The sequence below is a fragment of the Crinia signifera genome, chromosome 6 (assembly GCF_055691185.1).
Source record: "Crinia signifera chromosome 6, ASM5569118v1, whole genome shotgun sequence".
Classification (NCBI taxonomy): domain Eukaryota; kingdom Metazoa; phylum Chordata; class Amphibia; order Anura; family Myobatrachidae; genus Crinia; species Crinia signifera.
Window position 1 is genome coordinate 206,968,350 of NC_139222.1, and position 23,007 is coordinate 206,991,356.

General features: G+C 41.6%; 1 protein-coding gene across 2 annotated transcripts in view; it reads left to right on the forward strand.

Annotated features, from left to right (window-relative positions):
* Positions 1 to 22,404, forward strand: part of CCDC57 (coiled-coil domain containing 57) — a 99,914-nt gene extending 77,510 nt beyond the window's left edge. For both annotated transcript variants that reach the window (XM_083148677.1, XM_083148675.1), the window contains exons 11-20: positions 5,183 to 5,372; positions 5,474 to 5,656; positions 6,506 to 6,606; positions 6,723 to 6,923; positions 8,306 to 8,362; positions 8,561 to 8,768; positions 9,662 to 9,783; positions 11,159 to 11,269; positions 14,323 to 14,524; positions 21,979 to 22,404. In XM_083148677.1, the coding sequence (XP_083004803.1) occupies positions 5,183 to 5,372; positions 5,474 to 5,656; positions 6,506 to 6,606; positions 6,723 to 6,923; positions 8,306 to 8,362; positions 8,561 to 8,768; positions 9,662 to 9,783; positions 11,159 to 11,269; positions 14,323 to 14,524; positions 21,979 to 22,118 (1,515 nt within the window). In that variant the 3' untranslated portion in view covers positions 22,119 to 22,404. The remainder of the gene's footprint in view (positions 1 to 5,182; positions 5,373 to 5,473; positions 5,657 to 6,505; positions 6,607 to 6,722; positions 6,924 to 8,305; positions 8,363 to 8,560; positions 8,769 to 9,661; positions 9,784 to 11,158; positions 11,270 to 14,322; positions 14,525 to 21,978) is intronic.
* Positions 22,405 to 23,007: the final 603 nt, after the last annotated feature.

Here is a 23,007-nt window from a genome sequence, read left to right on the forward strand (position 1 = left end):
ACACAGCGGCGAGCAGGCGGGTAGGTGGACATCGGCGGGCGTGCATATGGGAAGACATGTTCTTCTCACCTGACAGCGGGCGGACAGCAGGCAGACAGGCAGGTGAGATTCAGAGCACTCGCTCATCAGAAGGTCCACACTGCCTGGGTGAGTGATATCTGTATATATATATATATATACACAGATACTGGTTGAACAAACAAGCACTTGTCCAACTGCAATGTACATACAGTGTGACCCATGTGTCTGGAGTGTAGTGGTAGTGGTCATGCTGCAGGCAGCTCCTGAACAGTAGCCAGAGTCCCCATCTGTTACCAACTTGTACCCAGCACTGGAGGGAGGCTGGCGGGATGTTGGCGGCTTCTGCTCAAAGCTGCTGCATCTCTTCAGCGGCAGCACAGACAGGAAGGAGCCGCTCGCCTCCAGGACCAATTAAGTCACAGGGTGAAGGAGGAGATGGTTGGGGCAGCTGGGTGTTGGGGAAGAGGGGGAGAGTGGCTGACATATTTGAGTCCCGGGAATATGCAGCGCGGGGCAGGGGGTGTACTGGCAGAGGGCGGCTTGTTTACTCGAGGAGGCAGGGGGGACTGCTGAGAGAGTAGAACACATAGCAGTGCGCTGGTTACTTAGCGGGTAGGTGGACATCGGCGGGCGGGCGGGCGTGCATATGGGAAGACATGTTCTTCTCAACTGACAGCGGGCGGACGGCAGGCAGACAGGCAGGTGAGATTCAGAGCACTCGCTCATCAGAAGGTCCACACTGCCTGCTATGCTGGCGATTTTCTGAGCGAGTGCTCTGAATTGACCAGCCTGTCTGTTATTAATTGTGGCCCGATTCGATGCGGCGGGGACGCGCTTTAAATTGCTGTGTGTAACACACACACAGCAATTCTCTGCCATTTTCTGAGCGATGCATATAAATTATGTAAAATCGCTCAGAAAACGGTTTAATATCGCCCTGTGTGTGGGGCCCTTAACCCAGATATTTCTCTTCATAAGTTAAGGGGTGTACACACGGAGAGATTTTGGCTAATGGACAATTTTGACTAAGCAATTTTGGCAGAGATTTTGGCTAGATGCACTGGAGATTTTGACTAAGCGATTTTTTCTAAGCAATGATAGTCTATGATCTAGTCAAAATTGCCTTGCCTTTACAGTCAGTCTATGCTAAACAATCTCTGCTAGACAATATCTATCAAATGTGCGCTTCCACAGATATTTTGCTAAATCTTCTGATCTTAAGATGCCCATACATTTGTCTGATTTGGGACAATTTAGCCAGATCCAGATGGATCCGGAGGAGAAATCGCTGCTGCAGGTTCAATCTGTCGGATCAGACCCATCTGCGGCACATTGTGGGTGCTTTTTAGCACCCACAATGTGTTGATCCGATCCATAGGTGTGTGACAGCGGTGAAGCACCACTGACACACAGCTATGTGCAGCAGCGGGGTCTCTGCGGCGTTGGGCAGTAAGTCAGCGGGGTACTGCTATTTGCCGGGCGTCAAACAATTGGACTGATTTTTACATATATACGTTTTTTTTTTTAAACATCAATATTTTTATTGAAAAACAATTCAATAACTCTTTTTAGCTATCAAAAGTTTTTAGAATAACCAGCAAGGTTAGGTTCTAGCAACTAACAGAAGCAGAGCCTTAAATTAGAACATTTAGTTCAACAGCTTCAGTTGTCCCACTTGCAGCAGCTGCTAGTGAGGCAGTTCTCGTCACAGCGCCACCATCACCCCCTAGTAGTCTCCTATATTTTCCTCGTATTGATAACACATACCAACTAAAAGTCCTCCATGTGCATCAGAGTTTAGGGCACTTTTGGACATCTTTAATGTTGGTATTTTCTTAACATTTGCCAAATAATTTTAAACCTTTATTACTTGATATATTGCCCAGCCCAACAAAAAAGTTATTCAGTTTCCAAGGATATATAAATAATTTACACTATTTTGGAATTGGGGAGAGTGTGTGTGGGGGACCCGCACCATATATTTCAATAAGAATTAACAATTTGTGGATGGCAAGGTTGTCAGTCAGGAGGGACGTTAATATATATTCCCCTGCTGGCTTAGGGTGCTGTCTACTGATTTAGATATAGGTACACAATAAGAGAAGAGAAAAGAAATCAGTTTAATTGGATGCACTCCTCATCCACATAGTCTTCAATGACTCAAAAATAAAATTATTATATCGTACCCGAAGGTGTATGCTTTATTAATATAAATAACTCTATAGCTAGCAGGCCATCATTTTATTTTTATTCTGTAATTTTATTAATTATATACGGCCTGGTAGTCTATTTCCCTGTGACAGGGATTGAAATGGCGAAAATTATTTAAAAAAGTTGATAGATATAGAGAAAAAGAAAATTTGAAAGATTAAAATTAGTCTCTGTGATCCGTTTACGGTTGTATTCAATGGAAGGCTTTATAGATGCCTTATCACATTAGACGTGCCAAAATGTAAATATTCTTATGTAGGCACCTTAATCAAAAAGAGTGTGTGTCAGTCTAGTCCCAATCTTGTAATATTGATGGGTCTCTTCAATGAGATTATCCTCTCATGTAGCAAGTGTGTGCTGTTACTACTTGAAACATTAGTATCACTATATTAGTGGTTATGTTCAGCATGGATATTGTGTAACTATTGCATAAAGATATCTATTGTGCACTTGTATCCTGTGATCATAAGTGGCTGATCTTTCTGTCAGGTTTATGACTAGTTCATTCCTTAGTCCTATTCTTATGCTTGATGCATATATTTTTAATAAGCAACAGCGCCACAATTTATTCTTAGTATGACCACATTTATTTTGTGACAGATTGCCTCTATGATTGCATATATCAAGGAGGATGCCCAGTATTCACGTGTAGCTAAACTACCTAAGATTTTTACTTAATCCGCATTTACTAAAATCAGAGTTGGGAGTGGAGTTGTGTTTGCCGCTCAGCCTATCACTTCTCCCTCTATATCTGATATTACACCCTAGTATACACACTGTGCAATCTACAGATTGTATTGCACATATCTATGTGCACTGTGCAGTATTTAAGTTATATAGCCGCACTGGGGAAATAGACTACCAGGCCGTATATAATTAATAAAATTACAGAAAAAAAATAAAATTGATGGCCTGCTAGCTATAGAGTTATTTATATTAATAAAGCATATGCCTTCGGGTACGATATAATAATTTTATTTTTGAGTCATTGAAGACTATGTGGATAAGGAGTGCGTCCAATTAAACTGATTTCTTTTCTCTTCTCTTATTGTGTAACTATTTTGGAATTGTTGAATTCAAAATTGAATGTCGTTTTATTTTTTCAAATCGGCTCTTGTTGGATATAGGTAATTGGGAACTTAGCCATAATGCATGCATATAGGACTCTATTGAAACATTCTGGAAGGTGAGGCAGGCATATATTGTTGGTGTTACTGCCATAATTATTGTAGAATAGTGGTTGCCTCGATCATCAAATAGCCCCAACAGTTCACGTTTTTCAGGGATCCACACAAAATCGCAAGTGAAATAATTAGCTCAAACTGGGGATCTTGTAACAGTAATGAGTGTAACTGCTGTGTGACTTGGAAACGTGAACTGTTCGGGGAACTTGAGAACCATAGTTGGGAACCACTCTTCTAAAATATTCCCTCTCTTTATATAAGTTATTGGCTACTGTCGTTTGACATTTGGAAGTTGAGCAATTTGTTTCTCATACGAGTATCTCAAAAATTAGAGCCAATCTAGCAAAATTGATGTAGTATTAGGAGTCCCCAGCACATATTTGCCTCCAAATCATTCTAATATGAATATCCTTAAAACATTATTGCCATTATTTTGACTGTACATTCACCCTACTCAATGTCAGGTCCGTTTTCTGACTGTCTGAAAAGAGACAGTCGGAAACTCTGTGCATCAGCAAAAAAGGCAGCAGATTCGACAACCCGGGGCTGTTTTTTGACCATGCAGATTAAACTTTTAACAAAGTCAAATCTGCATAGGTGACACCCGGCCAAGATTGAATACCCCCTTTATGTCTTTTAGGTACACTCATACAAGTGTGCGCCAACTAGGACAATGTTATGTTCCAATGTGCACCATGACTCATGTAGACATGGCTATGGACTAAATAAGGTTATTTTACTATGTATTATTTGGCCTCTATTATGCTTTTATTTCTTCTGAAATATCATCATGTGGCTCCAGGTAATGATTTAATAGAAAGAAAAAGCGCTTGTATATCTTGATCATGTGACATAAATAACAGTAATAGTGAAAGTGCTTAGCTGCTAAAAGAAAGAAAAAAGTAGTGGTAAAAATGTTTACAGCCCTTAACGGGCTTTTTGGAGGAGTTTGCGGGTCCGGCTGTGGATGAAATGTAGCGCTAGATGTGAAGATCCCCGGCAGCTCTAACTGTCCCAAATACTTACCTAGGTCTGGCTCCAGGTAATGTCAATGCTAAAAGCCTCATAACCAATGTTCCCTCTAATTTTACGAAGGCTGTGTGCGGCAAAAGATTTTGGCTGTGCAACTTTGGAAGGAAATTTAATTATTTGTGCGTCACTTATATATAACTGGAAAATGACGTTCAGCATTTGTGTTAACTTTACATCAAAATTATATTAAACATTTAAATATTCAAAACACAGCACACAATGTAGTTAATGGGTGAAACACACATTAATTGAGTCCACAACTGCAAAAAGGGACCACTGCTGCTTTGTGCGCTCTGTTGTAATCTCTGTGTGCACGCTCGTCGAGTTGTGTGCGTGCGCACGTGCGCACAGCTTAGAGGGAACACTGCTCATAACTATGTCCACTGCACATCAGTCTCCAACTTTCTCACCGTTTTTGTGGGCCAAAAGTTGTTTATACCATTTAATTTGTAAAATTATTGAACTCTTTAACTTGAAGAGGGTTCCTTCATATGGCTAGGCACCCCCTTTTCAATAACATTGGCTGGTCCATTTTTTTTCACTACAGTAAGCATTTCATAAAGCTGCATTTGTACGATATAAGAGATATATAAAGGTAATGTCCATTTTCTCCCCATGTAGCCCCCTTGGGAGCCAGCACTTAAGCAAAATTCTCTAATAGGCGTCCTGTATTTCAATGGTTCCTTAATTGCAGAATTCATTTATTTATTAGCTACTGTATTTGCAATTTGCAGCCACTGGGAGGCATGGCAGACTTTCCATCAGTCGAAATTCAAAAGTTGCAAGAGCAGAATAATGAACTGCGTGAAGTGATCGGCCAGATGAGGAAAGAGATGGAGTCCTTATGTGAGCAGATTTCACCCCCGCCACCTGAAGGGACAGAACCTCCAACCAGAGATGCTAAAGGGAACGTGGTCTCTACTGGTAGATACTCCAATAAAGAACACTTTCTCCCTATGTATTACCCTGAAGAATAATAAATGTCACCACATAAATGATCTGCTACCATGTATTTGTGTCTTTAGATTATGTAACATCACTTGAAAATGAGATCATTGGTCTAAAACAGGGTAACCGACTAATGGAGGAGCAGCTCCAGGAAGCTTTGTCAGTGAAGGACCCTCCTAACGAACCTCCCACTGCAAAGCCGGTTTCACCAGACAACATCTACATCCAGAACCACATCAGCAGCTTGAATGAAACTATTGGTAACAAAACCAAAAACAGAATACACTATAAATCAAAGTTTTATAAAGTAAATGTATTCCATTGAGAATTATGGGTTAAGGATGAAAAAAAAAGCCTTTAAGGTGGCAGAATAGTCAAACTCGAACCTGGGAAATGTTTTAAAGCATGTAGGCAGATGAGTCAAGCTTGAGTCTGAGGAATCTAGAAATGTTTTGCAGTTCTATTTAAAGAGAGTCTTAACCAGTAAGACACTTTGTGGGACATGACTCTTAGAACAATGGTTGGTGACACACTTTTTCAGATCAACCTCCTATGTAGACCACTTCAGGCAGTGAATTATCCCAGAAAATACGCCTTAAAATTCTAGTTCAGAGGCGGTTTCGATTTGAAATGACAAGTTATATAGCATCACCCCTAAGGAAATGTCCACAGTTGCCTTAATAGAGCTGAAAGGTATTCCTGTCTGTTTTATTTAGTTGGTTTGATGCAATTGGAAATAGTTTGTATTGAAGTGCACGGTCCTTGCAGGTGAATAGAGACTCCCCCAGATTACATCCTGACCTCAATGCCATATCTTCTGTGTGACATCAACAGACACTGGCTTGTATACTGCTGATGCCAGGAGGTGTTTCTGCATTGGCTTCCTCAGCCCCTGGGAAAGGAGTTTTTAGAATGTAACCAATTAAGCAAGTTAACGTGTGTGGGTAAAAACCCATTGGATCTGTTTTATGGGGAAGCAGCAGCTGACATTTCCTTCAAGGATGATATGACTTTTTAAAAGTAAATATGTAATTCGGTACACAGCATCAAATCCAAACATTTACCAATGTGACAATGCACTAGGTTTACCCCAAAATTGTTTTTTTCAGGAGCTTTAAGAGCTGACAAAGTTGCATCAGCTGCAGCTGCTAAGAGGCTGGAGGCAAGAACAGCTCATTTAGACTCACTGGTTGGAGAACTCACACAGAAGGTAACTTCTAACCAGGGTTCTGAAGTATTCTAATGAAAACATTTGCTGAACTTAAATATATATATAACCGTGATATGATATCAATCTACAGCTGTTTTGTTGTATGTTTTTTTTAGGTCCAGCAGAAACAGGCAGAGGTCAATCAGCTGCAGTTTCAGCTGAGCAGCGAGACACGTCAGAGTCAGGCCGCGATCTCCAGCCTCCAGCACAGACAGTCTGAAATGGAACTGCAGCTTACGGAGACCCGCAAGGAAGCAGAGGAATACTTTAAAGGAAATCTAGAGCAAAACCTTGAATCTGTTGGACTGGGGAATGAAGTTAAGATCTCAGCTGAACTATAATGCACCTATAATTGACATTTGTCTTCTGATTTCAGTATTTACATAATTTAGTGTTTTAAATATACTAGGTACTAGGGACATCTTAATATGCATTCATTACAGAAAATGGGCACATTTAATTGTGGACAGAGTGATTATTGCTGCCTCTCTGCATCCCCCCGCTCGGCTCTGGCATGCACATAAAGATTTATGTGCCGCACTTGAGATTTGGTCAGAATCGGATCAAATCTCTCTAGTGTATGGGAGCCTGAAGTTCTGTGACTCAGACATTGATCATTATAGCAAACTAAGGACCTTATTCAGGTTTGTTCGGTCGAACGCACGCGGCCAATGTCGTGCGTGTGGCCCAGCGGCCACACGCACGCTGGGCGTTCTCATGGTAATGGGCAGATGAAGCGGGGGTGGGCACTTGACATGACCACTTCCTTCTGAACGTGCACACATATGTAAGGTTGCTCAGAGCAACCTTACATATGCGTGCACGTTCCACATCATTCGATGGTCACTGACCATCGAATGATGTGGGTGTTACCCCGCAGGCTGCGAATGGATGTTTATGTAAAACACCCATTCGCAGCCAGAGTGAACGTACCTGCCTTGCGAATGGTGGGCCGGCATACCACCATTCACAGGGTTGGGTTAGGTTGACTCACAAGGATGCGAATTCGCATCCGAGCAAATCAACCAGAATAACCCCCTAAGGGTTTTATTCAAAGTGATGCCATTTTTCATATAGAATAACATGTACATTATTTTAAAAGCTATAATACGCACATGAGAATAAACTCCTAAATATCTATCTATTCTGATTCCTACAATTTATTTATTGTTTTATTAAACTCGCATCTAGAAAATAAAGGTTTCTAGTCATAAATAACTGCAGTTAGTTGTAGAGATGTGCAGGTTCAGATTTACCCGGATCTCAAAACGGGATCTTATTGGCTATCCAGCTGTCACATGATTTGAAGTCAAAACATGTGACAGCCGATAGCCAATAAAATCCCGTTTCGAGATCCGGGTAAATCTGAACCTGCACATCGCTAGTTAATTGGTGTTTAATATTGGCTCACATCTGTTTTGTAGAACCAGCTTTTGTTGATTTATGGGTTGCTATAATGAAGTCTTACAACTGAGCTGTATAAAGAGCATTTAGTAAGAGCAAGATCATAAATGAATGCTAAGGTATAATAAGATTTTTAGTTTTGGTTGCTTTTTAAAGAATGATATGTAAAAGGGTAAAAAAAATTGCATTCGCTTTAATCTAGGAATGTAACATTACCTGCTGTATTAGACGAACTGCAAAGACTTGATTTTAAATGATTTTTAAAAATGAGCATGTTTCTTTGTTGCACATCTAGGTTTCTGCACTGAAGTTGGAGCTGGCGAGCCAGCGTGTCCCTGTGGTTCTCAGCGAGGTATGGGTTGTCCTCTACCCTGAGGTTCACTTGTTTTCCTATTGCAAGCTGCAGGTGTATATTTAGCTAGAAGCCGTAGGGAATATATCCTCAACACATTCCCTATGTTTTTCTACAGATGTCTAGATTGTTTAACCCTTTCCTTCAAAGTAATTATTTACAGTCTGTTGGTAAGTCAGTTACTGCTTTTGTTTATAGAGTGAAACTGTGAAAGAACTCCGTAAAGAGATTGTGACCCTTCACCAGCAGCTAGCTGCCCTCACGTCAGGGGGTGGTCCTGCAGACCCTTATATACTGCGAAACAAACTAAAGGAAGCAGTGAAGAAAATTTCCCAGCTCAGTCAGGAAAAGCAGCAGCTGATTGACATTGGGAACAGACTGCGTGCTGAACTGGCTTCCGCAGAAGGTGAAGACCCCTGAGCAGTTATTGTTGGTTTGACAGTTGTATATCGCCAAAAATATATACCATGTGGCATATAGCAAATAAAGGCAAATTTAATAAAACACATTTAACTGAAATACAATAGATGTAATTTCACAGATATTAGGTTTGACAGCTTTCTGGTAATCTAAAGTCCCTATTACTTTATATATATATCCAATAAAGGCCACTAAAGTTTGGCACAAACTAATGGGTTCCCTGGTAACCCAGTGCTGTGTATGGGACTGTATTTACATTAGGTTGTCATTTGGGTACTTGTGTATTATCATGGCGCCCATGCCCGCGGATCGCATCGCATGCAAATATCACATGCGATTTGCATACAATGCAATTTAGCACACCACCACTATCCACATCAGCCCGAAGTGTGGCGAGGGGACGCGGTACGTGTCCTCCTGACCTGTTTATACCCCCACTATCCACGTCGGCGGGGAGTTCGTTTTCTAAAGTGTGGAGAGGGCAGCGAGCCACCAAGCCCGAAGCGTGGTGAGCCTGAAGCATGGCGAGCGGACGTGGAATACATGTCAAGTAATCCACGGCCGCTCGCCATGCTTCGGGCTCGTTTTCAGCATGCGGCCACTCTTCGGAGGCTCGCTACACTTTATAAAATCAATTCCACGCCGACGTGGATAGTGGGAGTATGAACAGGTCAGGAGGACGTGGACCGCGTCCCCTCGCGGGGCACGCTTCGGGCTGCCGTGGCTAGTGGTGGTGTGCTAAATCGTATTGTATGCAAATCGTATGCGATATGCCATGCGATAAGGCATGCGATCGATAATACACAAGTACCGTTATTTGTGTTGGATGTATTTGATGTATTTCACCATTTTGCTTCACATCATTATTTCCCTTTGCAGAAAATGCTCCAAAGCCTCCAATCCAGCCTGTTCTCGAGACACCCCCCTTAAAATTACAAGCACCAAAACCACAGGGTCACCTCTCAGCTTTAGAGGGTCTACAGTACCAGCTGACATCCCAGGTAATAAAAGCAATAGTTCCCCTCAGCATTGGCAATAACAGGATTTTATATTGTGTTTTAAACAAACTCCACAAAATATTTTCCTGAATATGTTTCTGTGAACTGATAATCCATTATAAAGACTGTTCCCTTCCAAAGTCTTGTTTCCACTCTTTTACATAAAGTACGTACTTAGAAACATAGCATTTGACGGCAGATAAGAACCACTTGGCCCATCTAGTCTGCCCCTTTTTTAAACATGTTACCTCAAACCATATTTGATCCTCCTTTCTTTTTGTAAGGATATCAATGCCTATCCCAAGCATGTTTAAATTGCACTACTGTATTTGCATCTACCACCTCTGATGGGAGGCTATTCCACTTATCTACTACTCTTTCTGTGAAGTAATTCTTCCTCAGGTACTTATGTAATATCTGGACTGGCGGGGCTCGCTGCGCTCACCACGCTTCGGGCACGGTGGCTCACTGCGCTCGCCACACTATATAAAATCAACTCCATGCGTAGTTGGATAGTAGGGGTATGAAAAAATGGGGTGCATTTAACATGGGAGTCCAGATAATACATAAGTACCCTTCCTCAAATTTCCCCGGAATCTTCCTCCCTCTAGTTTCAGTGCATGTCCTCATGTTCTGTTGCTCCTCTTCCTGTAAAGAATGTCTGCCACCTGTACCTTGTTAAAGCCCTTAATATATTTGACAGTTTCTATCATGTCCCCTCTTTCCCTTCTCTGCTCTAAAGTATACATATTAAGATCTTTTAGTCTTTCCTGGTAAGTTCTGTGATGAAGGCCATGCACCAATTTAGTTGCCCTTCTTTGTACAGTCTCTAATATATTTATATCCTTCTGGAGATATGGCCTCCAGAACTGAACACCGTACTCTAGATGAGGTCGTACCAATGACCTATACAGTGACATTATTACTTCTTTCTTTCTACTGCTGATACCTCTCCCTATGGAACCAAGCATCTGACTTGCCTTCTTCATTGCTTTGTTACATTGCCTACCTGCCCTTAAGTCCCCAGAAATAGTGACACCTAGACCCCTCTCTTCCTCAGTAGTTTCCATTATAGGGCCATTTATACTATATTTAGTCTTTGCATTTTTGAGACCCAAGTGCATGATTTAGCATTCCTCTAATCTACCCAGATCACCAATCATTTGTTTTACCCCTCCTGGTGTGCCTCTTTGTGTCATCTGCAAAAAGGCACATTTTACCCTCAATTCCATTTGCAATATCACTAATAAAGCACTGGACCAAGTACTTTGAACAGAATAATGCTTTATGACCATGCTATGGACTCCTACAACTGACAAAGTTGTTGATATGTTCGATCTAGAATGTATAACGTTGTCTCCTCTGATCTCATTTACAGGAATTACAATTTGCTCAGTACCAGAAGCCCATGTCTGCTAAGGATCAAACCAGCGCTGTATCTAAAATCCAAAGGCACAGTGACAGCTCAGTAGGGCTATCTAAAATGCAGGTAAATCAGCAGAATGCAGATAATCTGTAGCCCAGTGTTTCTTCTGTCACATTCTCCTTGATTGCCTGAATGTATTTCTATCTTTCTTCATAAATTCATATTATAATGTCATTAAGAGGCAGCCCAGAAAATGGTATTCTCCAAAGTGAAAAGAATGAAAGAGAATGAGCTATTGGCCTGTTTCTGACTGTCCACGTTAGCTCTGCAGAATGTGAGCGATTATTTAATCTATCCCTCCTTTACTTCCAGCACCTCTGCATGGATGGCCTATATGTACACTATGCTGTGTTCCACACAGGCCTATTTCAGTCCATTTTTTAAGCAATCTGACTTCATTTGACTAAATCGCTTAGAACATGCCCCTACATCGCTCAGTGTGTAGAGCCATAGCAATTGCGATGCGCGGCCTCAGCGCGTCGCTGTCGCTGGGCGATTAAGATCCTGCATGCAGGATAAATCCAGTCAGATCACTGGTCAGGGCCACTGGCCCTGACAGATTTCTCAGCACACATCACTGTGCAGCACTGTGTGCCGAACGATCCAGCATTGCTCAGATCGCTCAGCACAGCTGCCTCATGTGTACTCCCCGTAAGTCTTCATTATGTACAAAGCATTTGCCTTACTTAGCAGGCTGAAACCTACAGCTCCCATACAGACTATACACTGCCCCTCACTTCCAGTACTGATACAAAATGCTCCTCCGTAGGTGGACTCTCTAAAGGCTGGAACAGAGAAAAGGTTCAGCAGATTTAGTAACCGATAAACCCTTCTGTCATTTTAGCCGTGCAACTTATATTAAGCGTTTCATTTGTCTGCTACTTTTTATGCTACAGGAAAACAATTACCGCAATTTGAGCAAATTGTGCTCATTAATAAGTGTTCCTCCTCTATAACGTGTAATTAATTTAGTCTTAGACACACATATTATAATGAGACAAGAAAGGACCTGCTGTAAAGTGAGATAAAAATACTTCCAAGAATTTACAGTAGTAGTAGTAGTAGTACGTTTTTTTATATAAATACAGTATGTCTGTGCTCTGCTTAGACATCATCTTCTCAATGGTGATGTTTCTTTATTAACAATCTTGTGAGCTTTAAGTTATGTGTGGATAAAGCAGGCTGGTTTGCTGTCTGTCCATGGGTCTGATTCTGGTTCACTTGCAAAAGCAATTTCTCTCTCAGGGAAATACATGCCCGTAGCCTCACAGTACAGGCTCGGAGCTGTATCCCTTGCCACATGCACGTAAAGCACTTGTCACCCCCCCATACACACTACCTGAACTATCACTTTACCTACGGGACAAATTATTAGTTCCCTGACATATATTATATTATAGGACAAAAAGTGACATAACAGGATTAATTAAATATTGTGTAAACGGTGACGGGCACCAACAGAACCTGCTATATCAATCTATAAGGGGACGGCTAGACAGCGGGGAACACTGTGTGAGGACTCAGTGTCCTTTTTAACTGCACTGTCTGTGTCTTATATGTTCTTGTTTTAGTCTATATTTCGCTACAATTTTTAGCTACTTTGATTAAAAGTTACTTTTTAGAATACTTTCTTTCCCTGAAGTGCACCACTCTAGTGACATTCTTTCTCTCTCAAATAAAACAAATTCTCTCTCTAATGGACAAAACCATGTGCACAGCAGGTGGGGCAGATGTAACATGGGGTATGGATCATTGGATAGACCGCAACTAGGTCGACAAGCATTAGGTTGACATGGGTTAGGTCAACAGGGTCATTAGGTCGACATGAGTTTTCACTTTTTTTGTCCCGAATGTCGACATGGACACTGAAACGAAGCACCGCGTCCACTCGCCATGCTTCGGGCACACTGTTGTTCTCCCTCCACGCCCTAGTGGATGGAAGAGCATGAAATACTGCCTGTCGGCACATGTTGGCTCCAAAAAAAGAGTGAAAAACCCCATGTCGACCATTTCACTGTCGACCTTCCCCATGTTGGCCTAATGCATGTTGACCTAATGACCCTGTCGACCTTCCTGCATGTCAACCATTCTGCATGTTGACCTTCAGTTATGTCGACCTAGTGGTGTTGACCTAATGCTTGTAGACTTAGTGACTGTATTCCGTAACATGTGCAGATAGATTTGGGTGGAGCTTGTACTTCAAACAGATATCTGTATTGCAGTGTAAAAAAAAGCATCCACTATTTACCCTGCACAGAAACAAAAATAACACCCAACTCTAACTCTCTCTGCACATGTTACATCTGCACCCCCACACCTGCAGTGCACATGGCTTTGTCAATTAGAGAGAGAATTTGCTTTTGTGAGTGAACCAGAATCAGGCCCCATGTCCAGGGTCTCACTGTTTTCCCCCGTTGTATTGCTTTCAATAGCTCATTGTGAGTTTTCTTTCTCACCCCTGTTCCTCTTGGCACAGATTCCAGTTGTCTGACTGACATAACCCTCACAGCCCTGCCAGTGCTAGTCTGCCTCATACCCATATAATCTGCCTGTACTGAAACACTCACACTGCTTTTTATTTTCATTCGTGTGTACAACTCACACTTTGTCCCATATATCATCATGTTTCTTGGCGTGTCTCTCCAGGCAATTTGCCTCTTTTATGCTGGCTCACAAGCGCTGTTAGTAATATGGCCCTTGGGCCTTCCAACCAATGATCACACATGTATTGTACTATACACCAACACAGTGGTTCTCAAACTCGGTCCTCAGGACCCTGCACAGTTCACGTTTTCCTGGTCACTTTGCAGGTGCACTGGTGCATTCATTACTGACTGACACATTTTAAAAGATCCACAGGTGGAGCTAATTATTTCACTTGATTCTGTGAGGAGACCTGCAAAACATGCACTGTGTGGGGTCCTAAGGACCGAATCTGAGAACCTGTGCACTAGCATTACAGATGTCTTGGATGTTGCCGCTTTACCTTATAGAATTGTATAACCCTATCCCGTCTGGTTAATTACATGATAACAATAATAGTGCTTTCACAAGATCTTATTCATTGACTTTAGCATTACTTCTGTCTGAAACCTGGTTCCTCCAATATCCTGTAGTCTTCTGCCTCTGATTTTTCAAAACCTAAACGGAAAGAGAACACCTCTCCATCACCACGTGGGCATCACATGAAGGGTACTCGGGCCATTCATTCCCCAGCCAGCTGGAAAGAGGGGGACACATCGCTGCAGGATGTTTGGAAAATATTGGATATGGGATCAAGCCCTTCACTGATCAGCTCTGAGGAAAGCAGTCATCAGGGTGAGAATGGAACTTATGCATTTTGTTTTATTCAGTAAGAGAACTGAAATCAAGTCTCTAAAAGGAATGAAACTCCTGAGGATCGCAGCCTGTTATGGCAGCGTTTGGATCCCCTATTATAGTGGGTCAGCCGTGCGGGCGGTGTTTCATCCACGAATTTCGCAGCATTGCGTGTGGACCAGAATATGGTTCTTGGATTCAGTTGTCACAGTTCTATAGCGTATTTGTTAAGGAAGGTTTAGGTGTTTCAAGCATTAATCTATGATATTAGGAAGCCTGAGCAATGATGATTTTAGTGGTCCTAGAGCTTTCTTGTATAAAAAAAAAAATGAAAGATACATCACAATGATTGACTTTATTTGATGCTTAGAGATTTATACATATAGGGCCTGATTCTGGTTCACTCGTAAAAGCAAACTCATTCTTTAATGGACAAAACCATGTTCACTGCAGGTGAGGCAGATGTAACATGTGCAGAGAGAATTAGATTTGGGTGGGGTTTGTACTTCAATATGATATCTATATTGCAGTTTAAAAATAAAGCAGTTAGTATTTACCCTGTACAGAAACAAAAAAAAATCACCCAAATCTAACTCGATACATCGTATTCGGTCCTTTCACATGTGATGTATCGCATGCGACCCCTATTCCCCGCTACCGGGAGGGGAATCCGAGCATGCTGGTCCGGTCTCTGACTCCGATGCGCACGGGACCCGATGGCATGTTATACACATCCAATTTGAGATGAGTTCTCTGCCCGAATCCGCCGGAAACAGATGAAATGTAGTGTATGAGGGCCTTTAGCCCTGTTTGCGGTCACACCAAAACCAACTTTTTTCAGAAGGAAATTTACTTATACATATAAATTTTAAAAGTCTATCACTGAAATTACAAAATGCCCCCATGTGAAGCAGATGGAGGGGTAGTTTATTAATAAAATACTTCTAAAAGTACAATAACGATTCAAACTGCAGAAACTAAACTTCAGAATTGATATAAATTAGCCTTATTGTAATTGTTAATAAAATAAAAAATGTAAAGTTACTTTACTTTAGGGAAATAGGATGTTGGCACTTTCAATTTGTAAAGTGTATCATTGGTTCTTCTAAAAGGAACCAGAAATAGTCCCCTATCACTACAGTGACCCAGTAAGTGATACTCCATTCTTAGAATAATTTTCCCCTTTTCCTCACTTACACTACCATGATTGTCAGGGGAAAAGTCTAGATAAGAAAAATGAATTTTTATTGAAATTCTTGTCCAAATGGTAAATCATGATAAACACATAGTTGTATGGTGTCATTAGGGGGATGCGGGCTGCTCTAATGAAACCATCTTAGCAGTTGACATCAAAATAGCTGCAATCACCTCCATGGATTATGTCTCTGAGTAGCCAGGACAGCAGGGGGTGGGGGCTTCCAAAGCACTGGGCAATGGGGCAGTCACACCCCTAAAGGGGCAAACCAGGCCAAGGTCCCAACACTGCATAGTTAGCCTCTTCTATGTTCCAAAAGGTTTGATTCTACAAATAACCTGTCAAATAGAATATATATCTGAATAGTATCTTTGTATCAATTTTTAAAACCAACATAGATCAATCCAGCCCCTAATTTAGGTTAATAGCTTACGTTAGTGGTGCTCCCAGTACTGTCAAAATGCAGAGAAAGGACAACTCTTAAACATATAATAAATAATGGTAAAATGAAACCTTTATTGGTATATGTTAAAATATGGTATTATGCATTCTGTTTTGCCAGTCAGTAAAAGCATATAACGGTGCACCTCAGCTCAGTCACTTTATTTTTGTGACACGGCTCATTGGACAAAATGCAGATTGTGGGAGCACAATGTGTGTTCTTTTCCTAGCCAACCAAAGTGGTAGCTACCCAAGGTTAATCTCTTATCATGTTTCCATATACTGATGTGCTGTGAATATTGAGAAGTCACTCATTTGTTGAAGGCCATTGTCAATATTTGTCCTGGTCCTTACACCTTTGTTTTGCAACACGAAGGCACTTTACATAGACTGAGTTTCATTGGCCTGCTGCATGATTGCATCACGCAGATTACAGCTGTCATTGGGTTATCTGTGCACTTCCCCATCAGACACAATGTCAACAGTGTTCACATCAGGCTATTGGGCTATAATGAGCTGTTGTCTGGGTGAAATGCCACACATTGCTGAGTATTAGTAAATCATATACCAGCATAAACCTCTCTGTAGTCTTCTGCACATTAACTCAGCTGCAAGTGAAGATGACAATTTAACTTTCTTACATATAGCATTGTATGCTGTCCTAGGCTAGTTATACCAATGCAATAGTGCAAACATAGACCGCTAGGATTTTGTTTAAAGAGCGTATAATGTGCTGTGATTATCAATGCAATTTAACAAAAGTACTGTCCATTCCTCATTTTTCTGATATGTCCAGAAAATAAGGGCAATCCAGAAAATAATGATCTTTTGGCTAATAACATACATTATTTGTTGTTGTGTTTTTATTTTTAAAACACCTATTTCCCCACTTAATCATTTCCTTCATGTTAGCATTTCTCATGCAGTGGGCAGTATCCTATTACCCACGATCATTGATTGTAATAGTCTTGCCTGGGGCAATCCTATTAGCCCCGATAACTTGGTGCATGCTGAAGGCTTATCAGGATTTTTGGTTCATCTGCGTTAGGCAGGCGATGCAAAATCCCTGAAATCAACAGTGTAGCATCCAAAAACACACAGGTTTCACTGAACCTGTGTGTTTAGGGTAGAAAATGTGTATTTCATCTGGCATGTCATCAAATTAGATACCCCATTTAAAAAAAATATGGCAAAACAACCCGCTAAAGGTTTCTGTGGTTTTCTGGCAGAATATGAGCTTTTTAATGTCTGGCGCGCTAGGCACCCCACAGTTAGCGACTATTCGTTTTATTCCCATGTAAACCAATCATACTCCAGAATTGATTTGATTTTAGCCAATAGATGGGTACTGGCATCCATTCATAAAGCCGAAATACTGCCTATGTCCTGGTGAGATCACTCCCCCCTTGCTATTACGTGGGATTTTGGGGAACGGAGACTTCCTCCAGGTTCCTGGAGATTGGGCACACATATCCTTGACCAGCCAGAAGCTTCAAAAGCCATACAGCAATCTCTCTCATCCTATTTGTCCACTAATACCCGAGAGGAGACGTCCCTTTTTACACACACTGGTGTTCACTCAAGGCTGTAGTGTGTGGCTCGGCAATTCAGACGGAAGCCAGATTTAAAAGATATTATAAAAAGCGCTTTGAACTAGCCGAGCTTGAGGCTGCCAAACTTGAGAATGCCCACAAAGCGGATCCCAAGAATAAATCTTTATTTAAGCTTTTGCTAAGGGCTAGAGAAGAGGTCAACCTTTTCTCTTTGAGTGAGGTACAGGGTAACCTGTCCCGCCTTAATCAAAAGTTTTATATGCTCACACTCCTTGATCAAACCTGATCAAGTGGGGTTCGTGCCTGGTAGGCAAGCCCAGGAAAACACTTGAAGGGTTCCAGGGGTTATGGAGTACTGTGCTTCCCTATCAGACCCATTGCTGGTTATGTCTCTGGATGCCGAGAAGGCCTTTGAAGGGCTGCATTGGGGATACCCGCAGGCGGTTCTTCACCGCTTTGGCCTAAGTGGTAGGATTTAAATTTATATTGCAGCCCTTTATTCTGCCCCATATGCTAAAGTTTCTGTTAATGGCTGTGTCTCCTCGGGATTCGATATTTCTAACGGCACTCGCCAGGGGTGCCCTCTATCTCCCTTAGCTCTTGAACCTCTGGCTGAAAAAATCAGGAACACTGATACAATACATGGCCCAATAATCGGTGGTATCCCCAATAAGATTAGTTTATTTGCAGACGATATTCTTCTATGTTTATCTAGGCCTGAGATTTACCTACTATCCCTTCACACAATACCTGATTCTACTACTATACTCCTGAGTCTCCTACTATAAACTCAACACTTCTAAAACAGATGCTCTCCACTAAATATTCCTGAAAATGTAGTCAAATCCTTGAAACAAACTTACAAATATGCATGGCAGGCCAGCTCTCTTAAATATCTAGGCATTAATTTAGCAAGGGACACTCTCTTATTAGATTGTAACTATGACCCCCTGGTGAAGGCCTTTGAACAACTAACTAAAAATTGGTTACTACACAAAGTATTGTGGCTTGGTCGCATCGCTGCTGCTAAAATGGTACTGTTGCCGAAGTTGATGTACCTCTTCCGCACGATCCCGCGATTATTGCCAAAATCTCTATATAATAGAATTAATCGGATTTTCTCCACCTACATATGGAAACTCTCTCGCATTCTCACTCTCCCCAAACAGTTTTTTTTTTTTGGGGGGGGGGGGGGGGGTAGCCTTCCCAGATATTGAAAAATACCATGCTGCTTGTATCCTCACTCAGGCTGCAGATTGGTTCGAGCAAACTGATCCTAAACCCTGGGTTGTGCTAGAACAAGCCCCCATTCACCCCTTCCACCTACAAGATTAGTTGTGGTTGCCCCCAATTGATGTTCCACCACAGCAGAAAGTAGGCAAAGCGGTCCGCACTACAATCTCCACATGGCATAAACTAGTTTCCTCCTCCACAACATTTTTCCTTACCCTGTCCAGAACTGTCCTTATCTGCTATTTTTAGCCTAATTCCCGGGCTGTCCTTTGATTCTTGGGCGGAATGCGGCCTCCACTTTCTCAAAGATGTTCTGGATCACGTTCTGGCCCCCTTTTTCAGTACTTCAAGCCCAGCACAATATACCAAAACAGGACTTCTACAAATATTTACAGCTCCAACACAGGTTGTCCACCTAGGCATACAACGGAATTATCCTCCCCAAAGCTTTTAGTTCAGCCTCTATGCTCCCCCCACAGGAGCAGAGGCATTTCCTGGTGGTACACACATCTTTTGTTGGAGTCTAGGAGGGGCACACTGCCCGCTCAGCTTAAGTGGGAGGGGATCTCTGTGTTTCCCTTTCGGGGGAGGAGTGGGACTCCATTGCCCATTCTTGTTTCAGGATCTCGAGGTGTGTTGGCCACTCGGAAATGTTTTATAAACTATCCCAAAGAGCTTGCCTTACCCCTGAACACCTCCACAAAATTTGGCCTAATGTATCCCAATACTGTTGGAGAAACTGTGTATATATTGCAAACATCTCCCATGTTTTCTGGTCCTGTCCTTTGCTCTGACCCCTCTGGCCCGAATTGTTTCTATTAATCCGAAAGGTATTACTGGTAGATATTCCAGCTGAGCCATTGATTGCTTTGTTTCATTTCTACCCTGGAAGACTGTCCGTGGGAGACGGTTACCTTTTGAGACATATTTTAATCGCTACAAAAGCAGCCATAGCTCAATTATGGAAATCCCCAGCCATCCCAACTATACAAGCCATTGATGAGAAAATTCACAAGCATTACCTATTTGAAAATGCAGTTTGCGAATACTCTGCAGCAACATCATCATTGTCTATAAGATGGCTTAAATGGGGTAAATTTAGGGAGAAACAGCTTCAGCCCTTGTCTGACAACCCTCATCTATATCTCTCTATACTACATTCACCGAATTCTAGCCCTACCAATTGATATTTATGTTTATTGACTTTGGCTTATCTGAATACTAACACGTCAATTTCCTATGCGTTTTGTGGTGTTTAGTATTAGTTACTTTCTATTATAATGCTATTTGCTTATATTTCATATGTCATTTCGGTACTTGTGTACTAGCACGGCGGCGCCCACGATATTTGGTCGCACGACATATAATCGCATCGCATGCCATACACCCGATGCACTGCGATGCGATTTAAAATTGTATAAGCCCCCCTATACGATGTTTAATTGTGTAAGCACCCTAATGGGGGCTTACAATGTTAAATGCACCCCCACGCCACCCCCACTATGAACGTGAACCCGAAGCGTGGCGAGCGGCGGTGGTACGCGTCCTACGACCTTTTCATACCCCCACTATCCACGTCAGCGCGGAGTTGATTTTCTATAGTGTGGCAAGCGCAGCGAGCCACCGAGCCCGAAGCGTGGCGAGCGGACGCGTATAACTTTACATGTATTCCGCGGGGCTCGCCATGCTTCGGGCTCGCTGCGCTCGCCACACTATATAAGATCAACTCCACGCCGACGTGGATAGTAAGGGTATGAAAACTTTGTAGGACGCATACCGCCGCGCTCGCCACGCTTCGGGTTCAAGTTCATAGTGGGGGTGCATTTAACATTGTAAGCCCCCATTAGGGTGCTTATACAATTTTAAATTGCATACCATTGTATATGCGATACAATGGCATACAATGCCATACAATTCGATGGTATACAATTTAAAATTGTATAACATCGGCTGCCATCGCATGCCTTATGGTCTGCAATGCAATGGGTGCCGTGCTAGTACACAAGTACCGTCATTTCTGTATTATGTCCGCCCCCCTTACCCTACTCCATCTTTATTTTATTTGTATTCCCTCCCTTGATATTTTGTTTTTTTCTATGTATTTTAAAACTTTAATAAAAATTATTATTCAAAAATATATATATATATGGCAAAACAGAGGAAATGTAAAAACTTAAATTTTCTGCTTCCGGTGTTTTATCAGGGGTAAGTGTTATTATCCCCAGTATCTGTCATCTCAGCTGTCTTCAGTCCATTTACCCAGTTGCTGACTTTAAACTTCAGCTCATCATCACTTCCAAAACGTTCTCCACCCAGGAAATCTTTGATCTTAATGAAAAGATGAAACCGCTTGGAGCCAGGTCTGGATATAATAAGGTGAATGATCAATAGCCTCGCACCTAGAACTGTGACAAGTAATGGGTGTCAAGGTTGATCTTCATCTTTTACATCGGTATGCCTATTATTGAACATGTCAGACCACTTTTTCTCCTATTAACATACACTTGCTTTAATTGATGATAAATTGTGGCAGGTCTCACTTTCTGCTAAAAAATCGAATAACACTTCTCATTTTACAGTCGTGGAGAGAGTATATATCTTTTTTCTGTACAAGGCTAGGGAGACCACCCGGCCATAAATTGGGGGCGGTGAAGTAACTGTGTGGAGGGGTTATCCAAACAGTCTTACTTTCTGGATTATACATGTATCTTTATTATTTTGTAACGCTTACATTAACTTCTGTACTTGTCATTATACCATTTTTAGTGTTTCAGAAAACACATAGCTTTTATCATGTAATAAAATATCTATACCAATTAAGGGTTTATGTACTAAACCTTGGAGAGAGGTAAAATACCAACCAACGAGTTCCTACAGTAACTCATTTTTCAAAGACAACCTGTAACATGACAGTTAGGAGCTGATTGGCTGGTACTTTATCTCTGTCCACTTTATCTCCCACCAAGGCTTAGTTTTTTGATGAGCATGTATGGCCTAATGATCTTACTAATTTGTATATGTCTTACACACAGTGGTTGCTACTAAAGGTCAACACGTGAACACGTTGAAGAAAAGTCCTGAGAAGATCCGCAGACCAGTGATTACCAGACACACAAGGAGTCAAGGTTCCCTCAACACCCCAAAAATCCGGAACTATAACATAAGAGAATAATGAAATATCTGGTCTTGAAGTTCAAATGCCCTATTACATCTCTATCCAATGGATAGTTTTATTAGCAATCACATAATTAAAATATATAAATACTTTACTGTTTATATATGGTTTTTTTTTTACCATGGCTGTCAGAAGAGCTACGCATTGTACATCAACCAACAGGGAGGCTCTTTAACCCTTTGAGTGCCAATATCTCTTTGAGAGATATGCAAAATATCTGCTAAAAATGTCAGCGTCGCTCACATTTGTTCTATAAATTCAAATAAAAAATGTTTTGTAAAAACTAGGCTCTCTTTGATATATCCTTACCACATGAGCACTCCATTGCACAGTGGCCAGTGGTGAGGCCCACCATTATAAATCCGTTCTCTTGTGAGGCGAAGCATTGAACAGTGGATGCCACATGATGTGGTCTACTGGGAGACTTTACTTCCATTCTGACTGAGTAGCCTCCTATTATGTGTTCACCTATTGGTGTTAAGAGACAGCAGCAGCAACATCTATGCCTGCTGTAGAGAAGTAGAACTAGAAACACTTTTGTATAAAGTAACTCTGTACTATAGGTTGTGTAGTCTTTTAAATCAGATTGTTACAGCACTCAGCTTTGGATAAGTTTGGACTCTGCAAACACATTTGGAGCTAAATCAATTAGTTTTCTAATATTGCAAACTGACTGCACATTCAGAGAGAATATAATGGGGTAAGTTTACCAAGACGGTGGTTCTATTGAAGATGAGATGCTGCCTATAGCAACCAATCAGATTCTACTTCTAATTTATTTAGCACCTTCTGGAAGATAATAGATATAATCTGGTTGGTTGCTATGGGCAACATCCAATCTTTATTAGAGCTCCCATCTTAGTAAATTTAAGAGAGATAAAGTAGC